At 65.6% G+C, this 16,314-nt stretch overlaps 2 protein-coding genes across 12 annotated transcripts in view; one reads left to right on the top strand and one right to left on the bottom strand.

Moving 5' to 3' along the window:
• The first annotated feature begins 1,760 nt into the window (after positions 1-1,760).
• On the top strand, positions 1,761-6,708 carry HYI (hydroxypyruvate isomerase (putative)). The gene is made up of 8 exons (XM_045025989.1): positions 1,761-1,987; positions 2,640-2,751; positions 4,641-4,755; positions 5,053-5,131; positions 5,239-5,288; positions 5,711-5,780; positions 6,031-6,165; positions 6,535-6,708. The coding sequence occupies exons 1-8, from the start codon at positions 1,789-1,791 to the stop codon at positions 6,606-6,608; spliced, it is 834 nt and encodes a 277-aa protein (XP_044881924.1). The 5' UTR covers positions 1,761-1,788; the 3' UTR covers positions 6,609-6,708.
• A 1,287-nt stretch (positions 6,709-7,995) lies between these two features.
• Positions 7,996-16,314, bottom strand: part of SZT2 (SZT2 subunit of KICSTOR complex) — a 79,346-nt gene continuing 71,027 nt past the window's right edge. For 8 of the 11 annotated variants that reach the window (XM_045027418.1, XM_045027424.1, XM_045027420.1 and 5 more), the window contains 10 exons: positions 15,401-15,481; positions 14,721-14,795; positions 13,637-13,702; positions 12,103-12,316; positions 11,468-11,651; positions 11,103-11,225; positions 10,278-10,776; positions 9,813-9,929; positions 9,267-9,335; positions 7,996-8,684 (listed from right to left, as the gene is read on the bottom strand). In XM_045027418.1, coding sequence (XP_044883353.1) covers positions 8,541-8,684; positions 9,267-9,335; positions 9,813-9,929; positions 10,278-10,776; positions 11,103-11,225; positions 11,468-11,651; positions 12,103-12,316; positions 13,637-13,702; positions 14,721-14,795; positions 15,401-15,481 — 1,572 coding nt within the window. In that variant the 3' untranslated portion in view covers positions 7,996-8,540. The remainder of the gene's footprint in view (positions 8,685-9,266; positions 9,336-9,812; positions 9,930-10,277; positions 10,777-11,102; positions 11,226-11,467; positions 11,652-12,102; positions 12,317-13,636; positions 13,703-14,720; positions 14,796-15,400; positions 15,482-16,314) is intronic. The other 3 variants (XM_045027428.1, XM_045027430.1, XM_045027429.1) reach the window with 2 other exon arrangements.

Below are 16,314 nucleotides of genomic sequence, written 5' to 3'. Positions count from 1 at the left end.
TTGCCGTGTCCTGGAAAGATAGAGACAAGTGTGGTGCCTTAGACACCCCCCCCCAACATGTTATTCACTCTTGCGAAAAAAAGCCTGGGAGCTCTGCAGGCAGGGGCTCTGCCATGGCTCCCTCTGTACAGTGCCCAGCAGGCTTCAGGCGCTGGCTCAATAAGTGACAAGAGCAAGAACACACCTAACGAGCCATGCAAGCCCAGCCAAGGGATAGGGATGCAGCTGTCCCGTTAGGTCAGACCTAGTGCACGGGGAGGTCAGAGCGGTGCACGGGGACATCAGCCATAGTGCACGGGGAGGTCAGGGTGGTGCACGGAGTGGTCAGCGCGGTGCACAAGGAGGTCAGCCATAGTGCACGGGGAGGTCAGCCTGGGAGGTCAGCCATAGTGCACGGGGAGGTCAGCCTGGGAGGTCAGCCATAGTGCACGGGGAGGTCAGGGTGGTGCATGGAGTGGTCAGCGCGGTGCACAGGGAGGTCAGCCATAGTGCATGGGGAGGTCAGGTTGGTGCACGGGGAGGTCAGGGCGGTGCACGGGGAGGTCAGCGCGGTGAGGTCAGCCATAGTGCATGGGGAGGTCAGGGTGGTGCGTGGGGAGGTCAGCCATAGTGCACGGGGAGGTCAGCCATAGTGCACGGGGAGGTCAGGGCGGTGCACGGGGAGGTCAGCCATAGTGCATGGGGAGGTCAGGTTGGTGCACAGGGAGGTCAGCCATAGTGCATGGGGAGGTTAGGGCGGTGCACGGGGAGGTCAGGGCGGTGCATGGGGAGGTCAGGTTGGTGCACAGGGAGGTCAGCCATAGTGCACGGGGAGGTCAGGGTGGTGCGTGGGGAGGTCAGGGCGGTGCATGGGGAGGTCAGGGCGGTGCACGGGGAGGTCAGGGTGGTGCGTGGGGAGGTCAGGGCGGTGCACGGGGAGGTCAGCCATAGTGCACAGGGAGGTCAGGGCGGTGCGTGGGGAGCTCAGGGTGGTGCATGGGGAGGTCAGCCATAGTGCACGGGGAGGTCAGGGCGGTGCGTGGGGAGCTCAGGGTGGTGCATGGGGAGGTCAGCCATAGTGCACGAGGAGGTCAGCACGATGCACGGGGAGGTCAGGGCGGTGCACGGGGAGGTCAGGGCGGTGCACGGGGAGGTCAGCGCGATGCACGGGGAGGTCAGGGCGGTGCACGGGGAGGTCAGCCTGGGAGGTCAGCCATAGTGCATGGGGAGGTCAGGGCGGTGCACGGGGACATCAGCCATAGTGCACGGGGAGGTCAGGGCAGTGCACGGGGAGGTCAGGTTGGTGCACGGGGAGGTCAGGGCGGTGCACGGGGACATCAGCCATAGTGCACGGGGAGGTCAGGGCGGTGCACGGGGAGGTCAGGTTGGTGCACGGGTGGGGAGGTCAGGGCGGTGCACGGGGAGGTCAGGTTGGTGCACGGGGAGGTCAGGGTGGTGCGTGGGGAGGTCAGCCATAGTGCACGGGGAGGTCAGGTTGGTGCACGGGGGGGTCAGGGCGCACTGGGTCTTCGGCAGCAATTCGGTGGCGGGAAGACCCCAGGCTCCCTGAATCCTCTGGGCGGCCCTGGCTGGGCCTGGCAGAGACCTGGGCTCCCCTGCTCTGCTCCAGCGCCCGCAGAGCCCAGCCGCGAGCACGTGGCAAATGCCTAGGCCCCGCCCCCGCCCAGGCCCCGCCCCCAGTCCACCGGCCCCGCTCTCCGGCAAGGCCCCGCCCCCGCTCCACTGGCCCCGCCCACCCCAGCTTCCCCATGGCCCCGCCCCCGCCCAGGCCCCGCCCCCAGGCTCACCATGGCCCCGCTGCGCTTCGCCGCGAACCTGGACTGGCTCTTTCTCGAGCGCCCGGCGCTGCCCGAGCGGCTGGAGGCGGCGGCCCGGGCCGGGTTCCGCGCGGCCGAGGTGCCCGGGCCCTACGGCTGGTGCCCGGCGCTGCTGCGCGGGGCTGCGGACCGGGCCGGGCTGGGGGTGGTGCTGATCAACACCCCGCCAGGTACCGGGCCCGGGCCCCGCCCCCCGGACCCCCGCACCTCCCCCCGGGTCCGGGCCCCGAACCTCCCCCCCGCCCCGCCTGGTGCCGCCCCGGGTCCGGGCCCCGAACCTCCCGCCAGGTATCGACCCGGGTCCGGCCCGACAACCCTCCAGTCCCCAGGTACCGCCAGGTACCGACCCGGGCCCCGAAACCCCCCTGGCCAGGTACCCCCCCGGCTCCGGGCCCCGAACCCCCCCCCCGGCCAGGTACCCACCCGGCTCCGGGCCCCGAACCCCCCCCCGGCCAGGTACCCACCCGGCTCTGGGCCCCGAACCCCCCCCCGGCCAGGTACCCACCCGGGGCTGGGCCCCGAACCCCTCCCCCCGTCACGGCCAGGTACCCACCCGGCTCCAGGCCCCCCGTTGTCTGCTACTGCCTGACGGCGGCTGTCTAGGCGCCAGCTCCTCGGGCCCTGGCCCCCTGGATGGCGTCTCGGCCCCTGGGGGGCTGCAGCCCCCAGCTTATGGCCAGAGGTGGGCACTGACTGCCCAGCTGCGGGGCCCTGGGTCCAGCCCCTGCCACGTGGGCGCAGGCGTCCCGGTCCCTGGCTGGCTGGGCAGGGGTCGGGGTCGCTCCTGCCTCTAACCCGGGCGGTGCTGGCTGCTCTCCCTAGGGGACGAGGACAAAGGCGAGAAGGGGCTGGGTGCTGTGCCGGGCCGCCAGGCCGCGTTCCGGGAAGGCCTGGCCCTGGCCGTGAAGTACGCAAAGGCCCTGGGCTGCCCAAGGTAGGGAACCAGCCCGGCCCTCCCGCCCTGGCCAGGGGATGAGCCGGGGAAAGAGCCGGGTCTTGGCGACAGACGGAGGGCGAGATCATGGGTGTCACTTTACTCGCCGTGGGAGCTGGGATTCTCCAGCCAGGGGCGCTGGAGGGAGAGGCAGCCACGGCCAGACACGCTGGGGCCCCCCACCCCTGGTCCTGCGCCTCGGTCCCGACCCACCGCACCCTGCTAGGCAGCCTGGGCTCCTCCCATGCCCACAGCTCAGCCCAGGCTCCGCTCCCACCCCCTGGCAGTGGCCCCGGGTGCTGGCATAGGGGAGGGGCTGCTAGCAGCCATGGACAGGTGGGCTGGAGGGGAGACAAGGCAGTGTCGAGCGTGGTCAGTTCCAGCTAAGTCCTGGGATGGGGGCAGGCGGCTCTCACCCAGCTCCCTGCGGCAGCGTTACGCCCGGCAGAGCGCCATGGATCAGTCGGTGCACCGGTCGCGAGCGCCCGGAGCGGGATGGGGGCAGGCGGCTCTCACTCAGCTCCCTGCGGCAGCGTTACGCCCGGCAGAGCGCCATGGATCAGTCGGTGCACCGGTCTCTTGCCTATGCTGTGCAGGGGTCAGATGATCACAATGGGCCCTTCCGGCCTTGCAATGATCAGCTGCCCGGAGAAGTCAGACAGGACCCCACAGCGAGGGCTGGGGAAGCACGAGAGGGGGCGGGGGCCATGTCTGTGGAGGAAAGTTGTTCAAATCCCTGTTTGTTTGTTGTATTACATACAGCAGCGTGGGAGAGCACCACACCGCAGCTCTCTCCCCCTGGGTTTGGCTGCTGTCTCCAGCACCTGGTTCTCTGGGCTGTCCAGGGGAAATCCCGGGGTTGGGGCCCACGGTTGCTCCAAATTGCAGAACCCTGTGCTGGGGTTCAGTGGTGGCCTCCGTTGCACAAGTCTGTTCAAGCAGCTTGTAGAAAGGGCATTTCTGGAGCACCTGTTCTTGGCCCTGCGTGATTGTAGCTCCTTTGTGGGCGTGGCAGCCCTGGGCCATGTCCTTCCCCAGCATTTGCCCTGCCAGCCACTTGTAGATCCTGGCATTCCAGTGACTCTTGCTCCCAGGGGCCTGACCGTGTTCCTCTCCCATGAGGGCCCCTTGGTGATTCGCACACCCACAGCCATGTACCCCTGGCTGCCAGTGTGTAAATCACCGAGGGGGACACCTGGCTGCACACCAACTCCAGCTCAGCTGGGATCCCAGCAGAAATACTCTCCCCCTGCTCAGCCTGTAGGTGAAAGCATGAGCAGCCAAGGAGGAGTGTGCCGTCTGTGCACGCTGTGTGGTATCCGGGTGGGTGGCGTCCCCCCGGACATGGAGATCTGAGTGCAGTGTCCTCCTTCTGGGTGAGGTTTGAGGTTCTCTAGCCTTTAGATTCCACACACCGGTCCCTCGCCGCGGAGGTGGCCTCTGGTTGGAAGGCACCTGTGGCTGCAGCCCCCCCGGGGCTGGGGAGTGCTGGCATGAGGGGGGCATGCTGAGGGGTAGAGACCCCTCCCAAGGAGTGCGTGCTGGCCTGTAGGCGGGGGGGGGTATCAAAGCCCACCTCCTCCTGCCCAACCTGAGGCAATGCTGCTGAGGGCTCCTGGATCTCCCCCTCAGAGGGAGTGGTACCCCACCTCCCCCATCCGGGGTGGCCTGGGCCGGTGCCCCAGCCGCTGCAGGAGGGCAAGTGCCTAGGGCCTGTGCCCTGGTGGTGCTGGAGCTGCTGTTCCCGTCACCTCTCCCGCACTGGGCACCTGGAGCGGTTTGCTGCATCCTCCGTCTCTGCTCCCGTCCCATGCGCAGTCAGCTCAGCTCCTGTGCCCTGTGAGCAGCTCAGCTCCTGCCCGTGGGCTCTGACCCGGCTCTGTCTGCAGGATCCATCTCATGGCTGGGCGGGTCCCTGCGGGCACCGAGCGGGCAGCAATGGCTCTGGAGATGGAAGCCACCTTCATCGAGAACCTCAGATATGCTGCTGACATCCTGGCCCAGGTATGAGGGGGACACTAGGAGGCAGCTGTGCCCCCCCCCCCGGGCCTTTCCTGCACCATGAGAGGGACGGGCAGAGACTCCCCGGGGGGGCATGGGGCCACACAGTCCATGAGATGACTAGGCCTCTGGCTGAGGAGCAGCCCCTGCGTGGGACACCAGCACCAGCTGGAGGAGAAGGGGTGGCTGGGGAGGGAGGGGAGGCTGCAGGGAGCCATGGCTGCCCTGCCCTGCCCTGCCAGCAATGGGATACAGGCATTGAGGGGACAAGCGCCCAGGGGCTCACATGTGGCTTTGCAGGAGGACATGACAGGCCTGCTGGAGCCTATGAACAGCCGCATCACCGACCCCCGCTACTTCCTGACCACCCCTCACCAAGGTAAGGGGGCCCTGCCGCACTCTGACTGCCCCGGACCCAGCCGAGGGGAGCTGGGCGCTCGTGCTGCAGGGCCCCTGCTCTGACTGACCTGCCTCTTCCCCCCACAGCTGCAGCCATTCTGGAGAAGGTGGGGAGGCCCAACCTCCGGCTGCAGCTGGTGAGTAGCTGTGGCTTGGTGGTTTCTGTAGCGCCCGGCCCCGTTTCCTGTACAGTAGAGTAAGTTCCCAGCCCCTGGTGCCAGGGGTGCCAGCCACGGGGTGCAGCAGGTAGGTAAACCTGACCCAAGCAGTTCAGAGGAGCCTGCTGGCATGGCCAGCAGTGGGTCAGTGATGGTGCCATGCCCCAGGTGGGGCCGTGCCCCCACCATTCCCCAGCCAGCAGGAGGCAGCGTGGGCCCCAGAGAGCGTTGTGCTGTGTGCAGTGAGGGGCAGGGGAGAGGGTCTCAGACACGTCTCAGGCACTAGGTCTCTGCTGCCAGCCAGCTGCGCGGTGACCCCCCTGGGCATGCCAGGAGGCGCAGTCAGTCCCTGCAGCCGCAGCCTTGCCCCAGACCCTGAACTGCAGTTCTGGTTCCTGCAGGACATTTTCCACTGCCAGATCATGGATGGGAACCTGACACGGAACCTGGAGATGTACTTCCCGCTCATTGGTGAGGGCCAGGGCTCTGCTCCAAGCATGGTGGGGAAGGCACTGGGCCTGGCCATGGGGTGGGAGGTTTGAGTCAAGGGCTGGAGGGGAGGCCTGGCCTGGCCCCTGGGAGGGAAGGGCTGCCTCATACCATTGGGTGGGGGCAGGACTCTTGGGTTAGGGGCTGTGCCCCCCTGCGGATCGGAGCTCAGGGCTGTGCCCACTACAGCAATGCCCTGGACACCCTGAGGAGATGCTGGTTCCACCCCCAGGTCACATCCAGGTCGGGCAGGTGCCTGGTCGGCATGAACCTGACAGCCCAGGCGAGGTGAACTTCCCCTACCTCTTCCAGCTGCTGGAGTCGCTCGGCTACGAGGGCTACGTGGGCTGCGAATACACCCCGCAAGGTGGGTGGGGCTGGAGTGCAGGGACCCCAGCACACACTGGAGTGGAGCCAGGCTCTGCCCAGCGAGCTCCACCCCAGTGGGCAGGGAAGGGGGGGTGGATGGAGCCAGGGCCTGGGAGCTGTGCCCCTGCCAGGGGCAGGCGCTGCCAGGCTGGGAGGGGGCTGCCCACTGTGGCTCAGACAGTGGGTGCTGGAGCAGGGCTCCTAGGGGGAGGAACATGCGTTAGGGGAGTGTGTGTTGCAGGACTCACCTGGCGGGAACTGGGCTGTAGCTACTGCTCCCTTGAGGGTACCAGCCCTGCCCTGCTCCAAGGCAGGGGAAGCTGCTCCCACCCTGTTCTCAAAGCCCCGGATCTGGCTCTTGTTGCAGGAGACACACTGGAAGGACTGGGCTGGTTGCACGCGTACTGGGAGAGCCGAGGCCGGCAGCAGCGCCGGTGTTAGCCCAGTGGGGGCCCTACGCAGGAATATTTGTAACCCTCCCCTTGCTCAAACAGGCAAGTTCTTTAATAAAAAGCAAATAGGGGCCTTCCCGCCGCTCAGGGCCCCAAGCAATTGCTTAGTCTGCTTGTGCCCAGCGCCGGCTGTGCCCACTAAATGGGGGGAGCTGAGAGGTGGAGGCCGCAGCTGCTGGGATAAAGAGCAATCAATGGCTGAGATGCAGAGGGAGCAGCTGTCCTGTGCACTGACTCCCCTGTCTGTTTGGGGGTTCACACCCCAGTGCCCCTCCCTTCACACTGCCTTGACTCTCCAGTGTGCCAGCTCCAGCAGCCAGGCCAGTGCATAGCAAGCAGCACACACACCTGCTCCCTGAGGCCTGCTGGGACAGGAGAGCAGGGCCGCCTGCAGCCGGAGGACTGCCCTGCCCCACACAGAGCAGGGGCAGGCAGCTGCAGTGGGGCCAGCCAGGGGGCAGGTCTGGGTCCAGGGCTCTGCTGTTCCCTGGAGAGGCTCCAAAACTGCCTCCTTGCAGCTCTGGGCAAGGGCAGTTACCTGGCTGAGCCTGCCCCGGTCAGGCGGGGAGCATTTCATTTGGGCCCTTGGGCCCTGCTGGGGGTCGCAGGTGATGGCAAGGAGTGGGGAACCAGCACCTTCCCACCCTGCAGCTGGCACCAGGCAGGATCTGGCTTGCAGAGGGGTGGCTAAGGCTGTTGCTCCTGCACCAGCCGACCCTGCAAGAGGGCGGGGCTGTCAGCCCATCTACGCAAGACAAGCCGCCAGCCCTTCTGGGGGTGGCTACAGCCCTTTAAAGGCAACAGGAATAACTGGGCCAGTGCTGCCTGCCTGGAGCCTGCCTCAGCCCTCAGGCAGGGGACTCCAAACAGCACAAGGTGAAGTCAGCATTGGTAACTTTCCCTGCTGAGCATGGTGGTTCAGAGAAGGGGCAGGGAGCAGCTGCTTCCTGGATGGCACCCAGGAGAACGAACCCCCCCCCCCCCACACACACACATCGGACCAATGGGCTCGAAGGCTGGTGGGGCAAAGGGAGCCCAACCTACGGAACGCCCAGAGCCAAGTGCTGGAAGGACGGCGTGGTGACAGCCAAGGGCCTGAGTCCTTCAGGACATGCTCTGCCCTCCCTGCGGCCCTGCTCGGCCGGTGAGCGGCCCCCACGCAGCCCCACCGCCACAGGACTCCCAGCACTTTGCCCCACTGTTCCGGACTCCTCCCCGCGCTCAGCAGCCAGGCTACAGGGCCAGGAGAACACTGCCCAGTGGGGGGCTTGGTTCTGCCTCCCCAGTGTGCTTGGCCCCCTACCCTCTCCCCCATGGGCAAGGCTGGGACCCCCCCGTCCCCTGCAGCACCAAGCTGAGAGCCAGGCAGCAGTGGGACGGTCTGAGGCAGTTTATTTGACAGCGACATCCTTCAGTACATCCTCGTAACCCCCCACCGCCCCGCGGCTGGCCCACCACTGAAACCCCACCCTGCTTCCACCCATCCAAGTGACGGCCTGCAGCGACTTGGCCTGGCTCCAGCCCAGCATGCCAGGCAGCTCTGTCGCCAAGCCCAGGGCTGTGCATACAGGGATGCCAGGTTTCTGGGCCCAGAGACGGCAGCTGTGCCAAGTTCCTGGTGCCAGGGCCACCGGGACCATCCCTGGGTCTCCATTTCAAATCCATTCAGTGTCAAACACACGAGTGTCCTTAACAGCAGCTCCCCTACCCAAGAAGGGGGGACACCCCCCAGCCCACCCCTTCTGGGGAGTCTGGGCTAGCTGCAGGTCCGGGGCGCCGCCAAGCCCCAAGCACCCTCCACTCTGTCCATTACTTGTGCATCACGTGACCCCCGTGCTGCCAGCAGCGCTGGGGGGATCCTGCTGGAGGGCAGCTCCTGGGTGTGGCACTGTGTGTCTGGCTGGAAGGTGCTGGCCCCTGGCTAGAGCAGCCCTGTCCAGAGGTTGAAGCAGGCCGTGTTGATGACAGATTCGAGGTGATGGTAGGTGGACACTAGCTGCGGCAGGGGGCTCTCGCTATTCTGGGGCTGCACGGGGAACGGCTCCCGGAAAACCACCGTCAGACTCTGCAGGGAGGAACGAGCTGCTCACAGCAGAGCCACCGGCCCCCAGCCCCTGCCCGGCTTGGGGCCAGCTCAGTGCCTGTAGCTGCTCTTGGCGAGGATCCCTGCACCTGCCAGCATGGGGGGGGGGACGACACCGGCTCCCAGAGGGACAGACACAGCTGGGGGCGGGGGAGGGGGGGAAGCACTGGACAGCACAGGCTCCTGGATGGGATGAGACCCCCAGTTGGGGGGCAGGGCATCAGCAGGCCCTTGGATACCTGGGCTCCAGGCTGCTGCCTCATTGAAATGCTCCTGGACTTTCCGTAGCATGGTTCGTGTGTTAGACACTGCCCCTGCTGCCCCCATTCACCCCTGCCTGGCCCCCCATTTGCTCCCACTTGACCCCCATTCAGGAGCTGACACCTGCTCTTCAGGGAGGGGATAGTTTTAGCTCTGACAGTTCTGGGCAGAGCCCAGCCTGATGGTGAATCCCCTCTGGGCTTTGCCTGGGCACTGGAAGCGCACTCCCTCCCGCTGCCCCTGGGCCGGGCACGCCTGCAGAGCCAGGTACCCGCCCAGACCCCCGCGGGGAGCAGCTCTTACCGTCTTCCCAGAGTGGGAATCCAGAAACACGAGAACAAAACAGTCTGTGAACTTCTGATTGAGCACGACCTGCAGAGAGCGCGACAGGCTGTCGGGGAGGGGCTCCCTGATGTGCTTGGGGGCACAGTGCCAGAACTGTGGGGCGTGCCAGGGGGCGCAGCGACACCACCGTGGGGTGGGGGGGCCAGTGCACGGTGCAGTCGGGGCACTGCGACTACTGCTGTGCCCTCGTGACATCACACCTCAGGGCAGCCTCACTAAAGCAGGCACAGAGGCGTCACATCCAGCCCTGATGCAGGCAGGAGCCCTGGGGTGCGTCTGGCCATGGGGGGGTGACACGGGTGGGACAGAAGAGAGTCCTGGGGCAGGGGAGCCACCTCTGGCTGCAGGGGAGGGGGCAGAAAGGTGTCCCAGGGCAGGAGGCGGGTCTGGCCATAGGAGCGAGGGCACTGCAGGACCAGGGAGTCTGGCAGTAGGTCTGGCTGCAGGGTCGTGGGCAGTGGTGGGGCCGGCTGCAGGGGCTGGTGCAGGGGCCCTGGCCCTTACCAGATACTGGGTGCCAGTTTCGATGTTGTGGAAGTGGCGGCAGCTCTGCGGGAAGCGGCTCAGCAGCACTTTGATGAGGCTCTGGTACCAGGGCACAGTCATGGTGAGGAAGCAGCCCTGTGAGGATGGAGAGAGGGTGAGGCCACCAGGCCAGAGGAGCAACACAGCCCAGGAGCTCCAGCACTCACGAGATGCGCGCTCAAACCCCGTTCCCTGACAGCCCAGTGGACCATGCCCCACAGCTAGCTGGGATTTCCCACCCCGACCCCTCACCAGCAGGGGGACAATGTTCCCGATGATTCCCACACGCCATGCTGGGACTCTGCCTCCCCCCACCAGCAGGGGCTGCTGGGCCCTGGGGGCGTGTACACACACGCGTATCTCCAGCATGGGATGATGGGTCCCGGGTGCGTGTGTGTTTATGTACATGTGCACACACATGCATGTGCGCCCCCTGCCCCTCACCAGCTGGGGGTCGATGTCAGCGATGGATTTCCCGTGCACTGCGTTCAGCAGCTCCTCCAGCTCCCCCAGCGACAGCTTGCCCAGCTTGAGTTTGTCGGAGGCCAGTGGCTCCAGCAGGAAGAGGCGTTTCCAGAGGTTGTCCCTGCGGCAGTGGCACTTGGCCAGCTGCACCATGCTGCTCAGCTGTTTCTGGGCCACGGCCACCTCGGAGGCCAGCAGGGGGAAGAGCGGCGAGGTGTAGAACAGCCCAGGGCCCAGCTTGACCTGGGCACCGCCTGCGTAGAATTCGCTGCTGTCCTCTACCTCCTGCCACAGCTCCCTCTCTGCCTGCTGCTGCCAGCCCTGACCCGGCTCCGGCGCCTCCTGCGCCGCCCGGCCCACCACTGGCTCCAGTACGCTCTCCCGCTGCAAGCGCGGCTGCTTCTTGAAGCGCCGCATATCAGCTGTCAGCCGGGGGAACAGCTCCCGTTGGCTCGTCATGATGACGTAGAAACGCAGCCTGAAGAGGAGACGCCTGTGAGGAGGGGGCGCCCCTGCCAGCCAGGCTCTGTGCCTCCAGGGCCTCCTGAAACGCTCCTTCCCCAGGCAGACGTGCCAGCCAGTGCCCACCCGACCCAGGCCCTCACCCCCCCTGCCAGCCAACGCTACCTTGGGACTGCACTGGCACAGCCACACTGTTCGTGCCCCCAGGATCTGAGCCATGAAAGCGGCCCTGGCCCGCAGTGCTGGCCTGTGCACCACCCCCCAACCATTCCCCAGGCACTTCCCCGCCCAAGTCCCCCTTGGCCTCTCCACCCATCCCTGACCAAGGGCTCTGGTTCTCACCGGAGCACGTGCCTCTCCGCCTCACTCTGCTCCTCGAACGGCGCTGCGCTGTGACACACCAGCAGGGACACATCAAAGTCGTCATGGTGCCGCAGCCCCTCCGAGTCCTTGTAGGAGCCTGAGCTGCAGGCACAAGCAGAGCGTTGGGGGCCGAGGCAGCTGGCCAGCAGGGCCTCGCAGGAGGTGTCCGGGGAGGGGTGAGGAGAACCAGCTGCAGCACCCACCCACCATCCAGAGCCCAAGACCAGCAGCTGGTGTGAGAGCATCTCCCAGCCCCAGTCCTGCTTGGCCCTGGCCAGGCAATGCCCTGAGTGGGACGGGCACTCAGGCTTCCCGGAGCCCTTGGGGCAGTGCCAGGTGCTCACCTGTTCCAGATGGAGACCAGTGCGTATTCATTCTGCTCCATGCCCGGGGTCCCCTTCCTGCCGTCGCTGCCCGCAGCCAGCCGGGCCATGCGCAGGGGCTTCATGTGGTAGGTGTTGGCATGGTCTGCCACGTAGTTGTAGAGCTGGTGGGCTGTTATCATGTTGGTGGGCATGGCCAGCAAGCCTAGCAGAGGAGGAGTCAGTGTTTGCCAGGGTGTCCCCATGTCTTCAGGGGCAGGTCGGGGCCCCCAGAGCCGGACAGCAAGTATCTGCTTCCCAGCCCCCAGAGCGCACTCACGAGGCAACGTCGCCCGCCCCGGGCAGGCTCTCTGCACAGCCCCAGCTGACCACAGCCTGGCTGGGGTCGCTCAGTCCCAGACAGCCGCGCCCTGGAACCGTGCAGGCCGGGGGCAGTGGCACAGCGTGCCCCAGGCGGAGCAGATCCATCCAGGCCAAGGAACGGATGGGGCTGGATGACGCACTGAATTTGGGAAAGGAATCTCCAGCTGGGGAGCGGCCCCACCCCTGGGGGAAGGGCGAGGGCCAGAGCTCCTGCATTGGGGGGATGGATTGAGCCAGGAGCACCAGAGCTTGCAGGGCCACAGGCAGCGCCGCCCCCCCCCCCCCCAGCTCACCTTGGAAGACGTGGTTGCGGCCGAATTTGGGGATGTCGGGGTGGTGGGCAATGAAGTCCTCCAGGAAGCTGGTGAGGTGGTAGCCCTGGCGCAGGGCCATGTGGGAGCCCAGCAGGTACTGGTGCACGATGCGCAGGTGGAAGTCGTAGCTGAACGAGTGCACGTGCATGAGGTCCCGCACCTTGTCACACTCCTCCGTGAAGAGCATGGAGAGCTGGGGAGGGGCACAGGGTCAGGGGAGCCCCAAATGCCTTGTGCCCTGCTGGCAGCAGAGTGAGACATGCCAGCAGCCTCCTGGCGAAGGCACAGGACCTGGCGATGGGGAGCTGCCCATTCACCCCTCTCTGCCCAGGCTGCGCCCAGCCCGAGGCAGCTGTGTCTGTGCCGCTTCAGTTCCAAGCCCCGGTGCAGAGGTGCTGCGGACACCTGGCTGCTAGGAACCAGACGGCCCCACAGCTGGCTCTGAGTGGCAGGGCCCCAAACCTGACAGCCTGCAGCAGCTCAGCTCTCCCACCAGTAGCCTAGATCTCGGCCCTGCTGCACGGCCCTCCAACCAGCCAGGACCCCACCGGGCTGGCATTAGGCAAAGTCAGGCCACGGGCTCTGAGTCTGGGGCAGGCGGCGCAGCGCTCTGCAAGGACTGCAGCAGGGTGAGGGCAGAGATCTGAGCTGCCCCCAGAGCAGGGAACTAGGGCCTGCTTCAGTCTCCACCCCCTCTGCCCTTCCCCACACGCCCCTGGATGCAACCCGTCCTGCTGAGCTCAGCCACTGGTAGCCCCAGCAGGACGCAGCACAGCTGCTGGGAACCTGCTGCGGATGCCTCGCCTGGGCCAGCTCTGACCGCAGACATACCCCATCCTAACTGAGCACAGCTGACACACAAGGCCAGTTCCCAGAAGGCCTGAGGAGAGGAGGCAGAGGTGGCTTCCCCCATCCGGATCCTGGGGCAGCCAGAGGCCAACTGGGGCTGGAGCACAAGCTAGAGCAGCCTCGAGGGCACTCCGATGTGTGCCGCAGTATCTGCCCTGGACCAGGATCACCAGAGCACACCATGAGGTACTGGCATTGCTGGGCTGGCTCCAGCGCCTTGATTCCTCACAGGGATGCCCTCTGGGTGGCACCAAGGCAACAGAGCTGGCCCCGAGCGTTTGAGAAATGGGGGTGAACAAGCAGCGAAGGGGACCGGGCAGCAGCACTCGCTGCATCCAAACGCAGCCCCCTGACCCCGTGCCAGCAGCAGAAAGGACACCAAGCGGATCTAAGAAGTGAGCCCAGCAAGAGGCGCCTTTGCCCCAGCCCTGGAGAGAGAAGCAAGACGAGTGAGGCTGTTTCCACGCCCTCTCCTGAGGGCCCAGCTGCCTGCTGGGATGTCTCCCCCACGGGAACCACCTAGCAAGAGGCCCAGCATCAGCCAGCACCCAGGGCAGGAAGGGGCTGTGGGTACAGAGCACCCAGCATGCCTGGCAGGGTGAGCCCCAGCCCTGCAGGGGGAGATGCTGCAGTACCACGGCAGTAGTGGGAGGAGAGGACGTACCGCAGACTCAGAGATGGAGCTGGGTCCCATGCAGCTCTTGCTACGAGCTCTGGCCGTGAGAGCACCCTGATGGAGAGAGGAGACGCGCAGCCAGTGGGAAAGGGGACACTGCCCAGGCCTGCCCCTGTGCCCTGCCCGCCCTCCATGGGCCACAGGGAGGAGCCAGCACTCCAGCCCTGTGGAAGAGGGGCTGACCCTGCAGTCCCAGCCCCTGCAATGAGCCCTATGCTAGCCAGCCCTGCCCAGTGCTCCCTGCACTGCAGAGGGAGGCCAAGCACCCCTGAAGAACTGGGCACTATCCCCTCATCAGATGCCCCAGCAGAGGTGGGACAATGCAGAACCCTGGGTGACCTACTGGGGTGACCTGGCCCCCTGCCGGAGCCTAGAGGGGTCTATGGTGACAGGAGCTCAGCTCATAGCAAAGGCTCCCCAGAAAGAAGGCTCCATGCACCCTCAGCAGCTGCTTTGAGGGCCTGGCAGACTTCAACCCAGGGGAACAGCCCCACCAGCCAGCCGGGGCGATCAGCTGCCGGTACGACCGGGTCCTGTGCCCCTCGCCCAGCTGGAACGTCTAGGGTGCTGGCTCCCTGGGGAAGGAGGGCATGTGCCCCATTCCCAGAGGCCTCCTGCACCCAGCACAGACTGCTAGGGCAGCGGGCAATGGCCGGCTGGCCCCTCTGGCAGCAGCCCACTGCTCACAAGAGAGACCAGGAAAGCTGGCACGCTCTACACCCGCTCACTGCTCCCCTGGGGCTCCTGGGGAGCGGGGCAGCCCCAAGGCACTGCAGGGAGCATAGCAGGGCATGGTGCTGGAGAGGCCTCTCCCAGCCCGGGTCGGTCCATGTGCATTCTTGGCCCTGCTCCCTCCTTGTTCCCGTGAAGCAGAGGAGCTATTGCTTTTACTGCAGGCAGTGAGCCCCCGAGCAGCCACCCCAGGCCAGGCCTAGGGAAAGGTGGAAGTGCTACCCGGAGCCCTTGCAGTCCTGCCCTCCTGTCCCGGCAGGTAGCAGGCTGGAGATTCCAGCCCTGCCTGCCCAGGCACGGAGCAGCCAGGACGGAGCAAGCACCGCAGGCCAGCTGTTACCTGCGAGTTGACGGACTGGCCCATGGGGATCCGCGAGCACTCCAGCGCATACTGCTTCACGCAGAAGTAACAGCCCTGGGGAGAGAGCGCACTAAGCACACGGCCCATGGGCAGGCATGGCCCTGCTGCCGACAGCCTCCCAAAGGGCCAGCAGGATCCTGTGCAAATAGCCAGACCACACCCCAATCCTGCCTCAGCTCCCCTGCGCCAGGCGTAAGATCTCCCGGCCTGGGCCTTCCCCCATCTGTGGCCTCACCACTCTAGCCCCAACCAGCCATGAAAGCCCTCTCCTTGGGGCGTGGCCGAGCCCTATGCCCTCCCTGCTTGTCTCACTACCCTCCTCGCTGCCTCTTGGGCATGTCAGGCCCTTGCTGGGCTGATCTGTGAGGAAGTGCGCTGGGCAGGGCCAGACGAGGGACAGCTCTGTCTAGACAGCGTTTCCGCTCCCACCTGCCACGCGGGGCTCGTCTCCTTCAGCAGCTAGCTCTTCAGGGTGGGGGCAGTGCCTGCCCGCACTGGGGCAGCGCCCAGCACAGCGTGAGCATGGCTGGCACATGAGAACAAGGCCCCAGGCTGGCTGCAGCCCGCCATTGCAGACACTACGCACAAGGTCCATGGGAGCCCTAAGTGAGCTGGGCACAGAGAACCCGGGTGGGGACGACAGATTCCTGCCCTCTCACCTGGAAGCCCAGCTCCATGAGCACGATGCCACCCGGGAGGGCTCTCTGCAGGTGGTAGGTGGTGACTGGGGGGCTTGTGCTCTGCAGAGAAGAGGAAGAGAGCTGGTCAGAAGGCAGGTGGGTGCTGGCGCCCATCAGCAGCCGTCATCCATGCCAACAGCCAGGCGGCACCAACTAGGAGATGCAGCTGGCATGGGCATCCCTCCCTCTGGAGCCAGCTTTTGTTCCCCCCACTGTTGGAGTCAGGAGGGAGACCCATGGACACCTGAGGCTCGGTCTGTTTATCTGAGAGAAGGGGAAGAGGAGACTTGTCTGGAGGCCCCCACCTTGGGAGGAGGTTTCTGGTCAAGGGTCCGTAACCTGCATTACAACAAACCTAGGGCCATGGTGGTTTCACTGGCACTTGGAGACTAAGCCTGACCGGACACCGGAGGGGCTGTTCTCCCCCGCAGCCCGGCACAGAGACATCCCCCCACAAAAATATTCCTGCCCAGAACCTCTTGCTGAGGCCTGGGCAATTTACTCTGCTTAACTGGGTCACTTGGTGCGTGAAAAATCCACCCCTCTGAACAGCAAAGTTAAGCCGACCTAACCCCCCCCATGTAAACAATGGTAGGTTGATGGAGGAATTCTTCTGCCAATCCAGCTGCCGCCTCTTGGGGAAGCGGACTACCCACAGATTTCCTCCCGTTGGCATAGGTAGCACCTACACTGACATGCTACAATGGCACAGCTGTGCCACTGTAGCATTCTAAGTGTAGAGACACACTGAGCTACAGCAGATCTCGCAGAAAGACACTCCTGGTCTGGGTGAAGAGACTGTGCTGGAGACTCCACCCACATCCCTGGGTGAGTTGTTCTGATAGTTAATCAACCTCACAGCTTCATTTGTGCCTTATTTCTAGTCTGGGTGG

Source organism: Mauremys mutica, chromosome 8 (genome assembly GCF_020497125.1).
Source record: "Mauremys mutica isolate MM-2020 ecotype Southern chromosome 8, ASM2049712v1, whole genome shotgun sequence".
NCBI lineage: Eukaryota > Metazoa > Chordata > Testudines > Geoemydidae > Mauremys > Mauremys mutica.
This window is presented reverse-complemented; position numbering and strand designations above follow the sequence as displayed.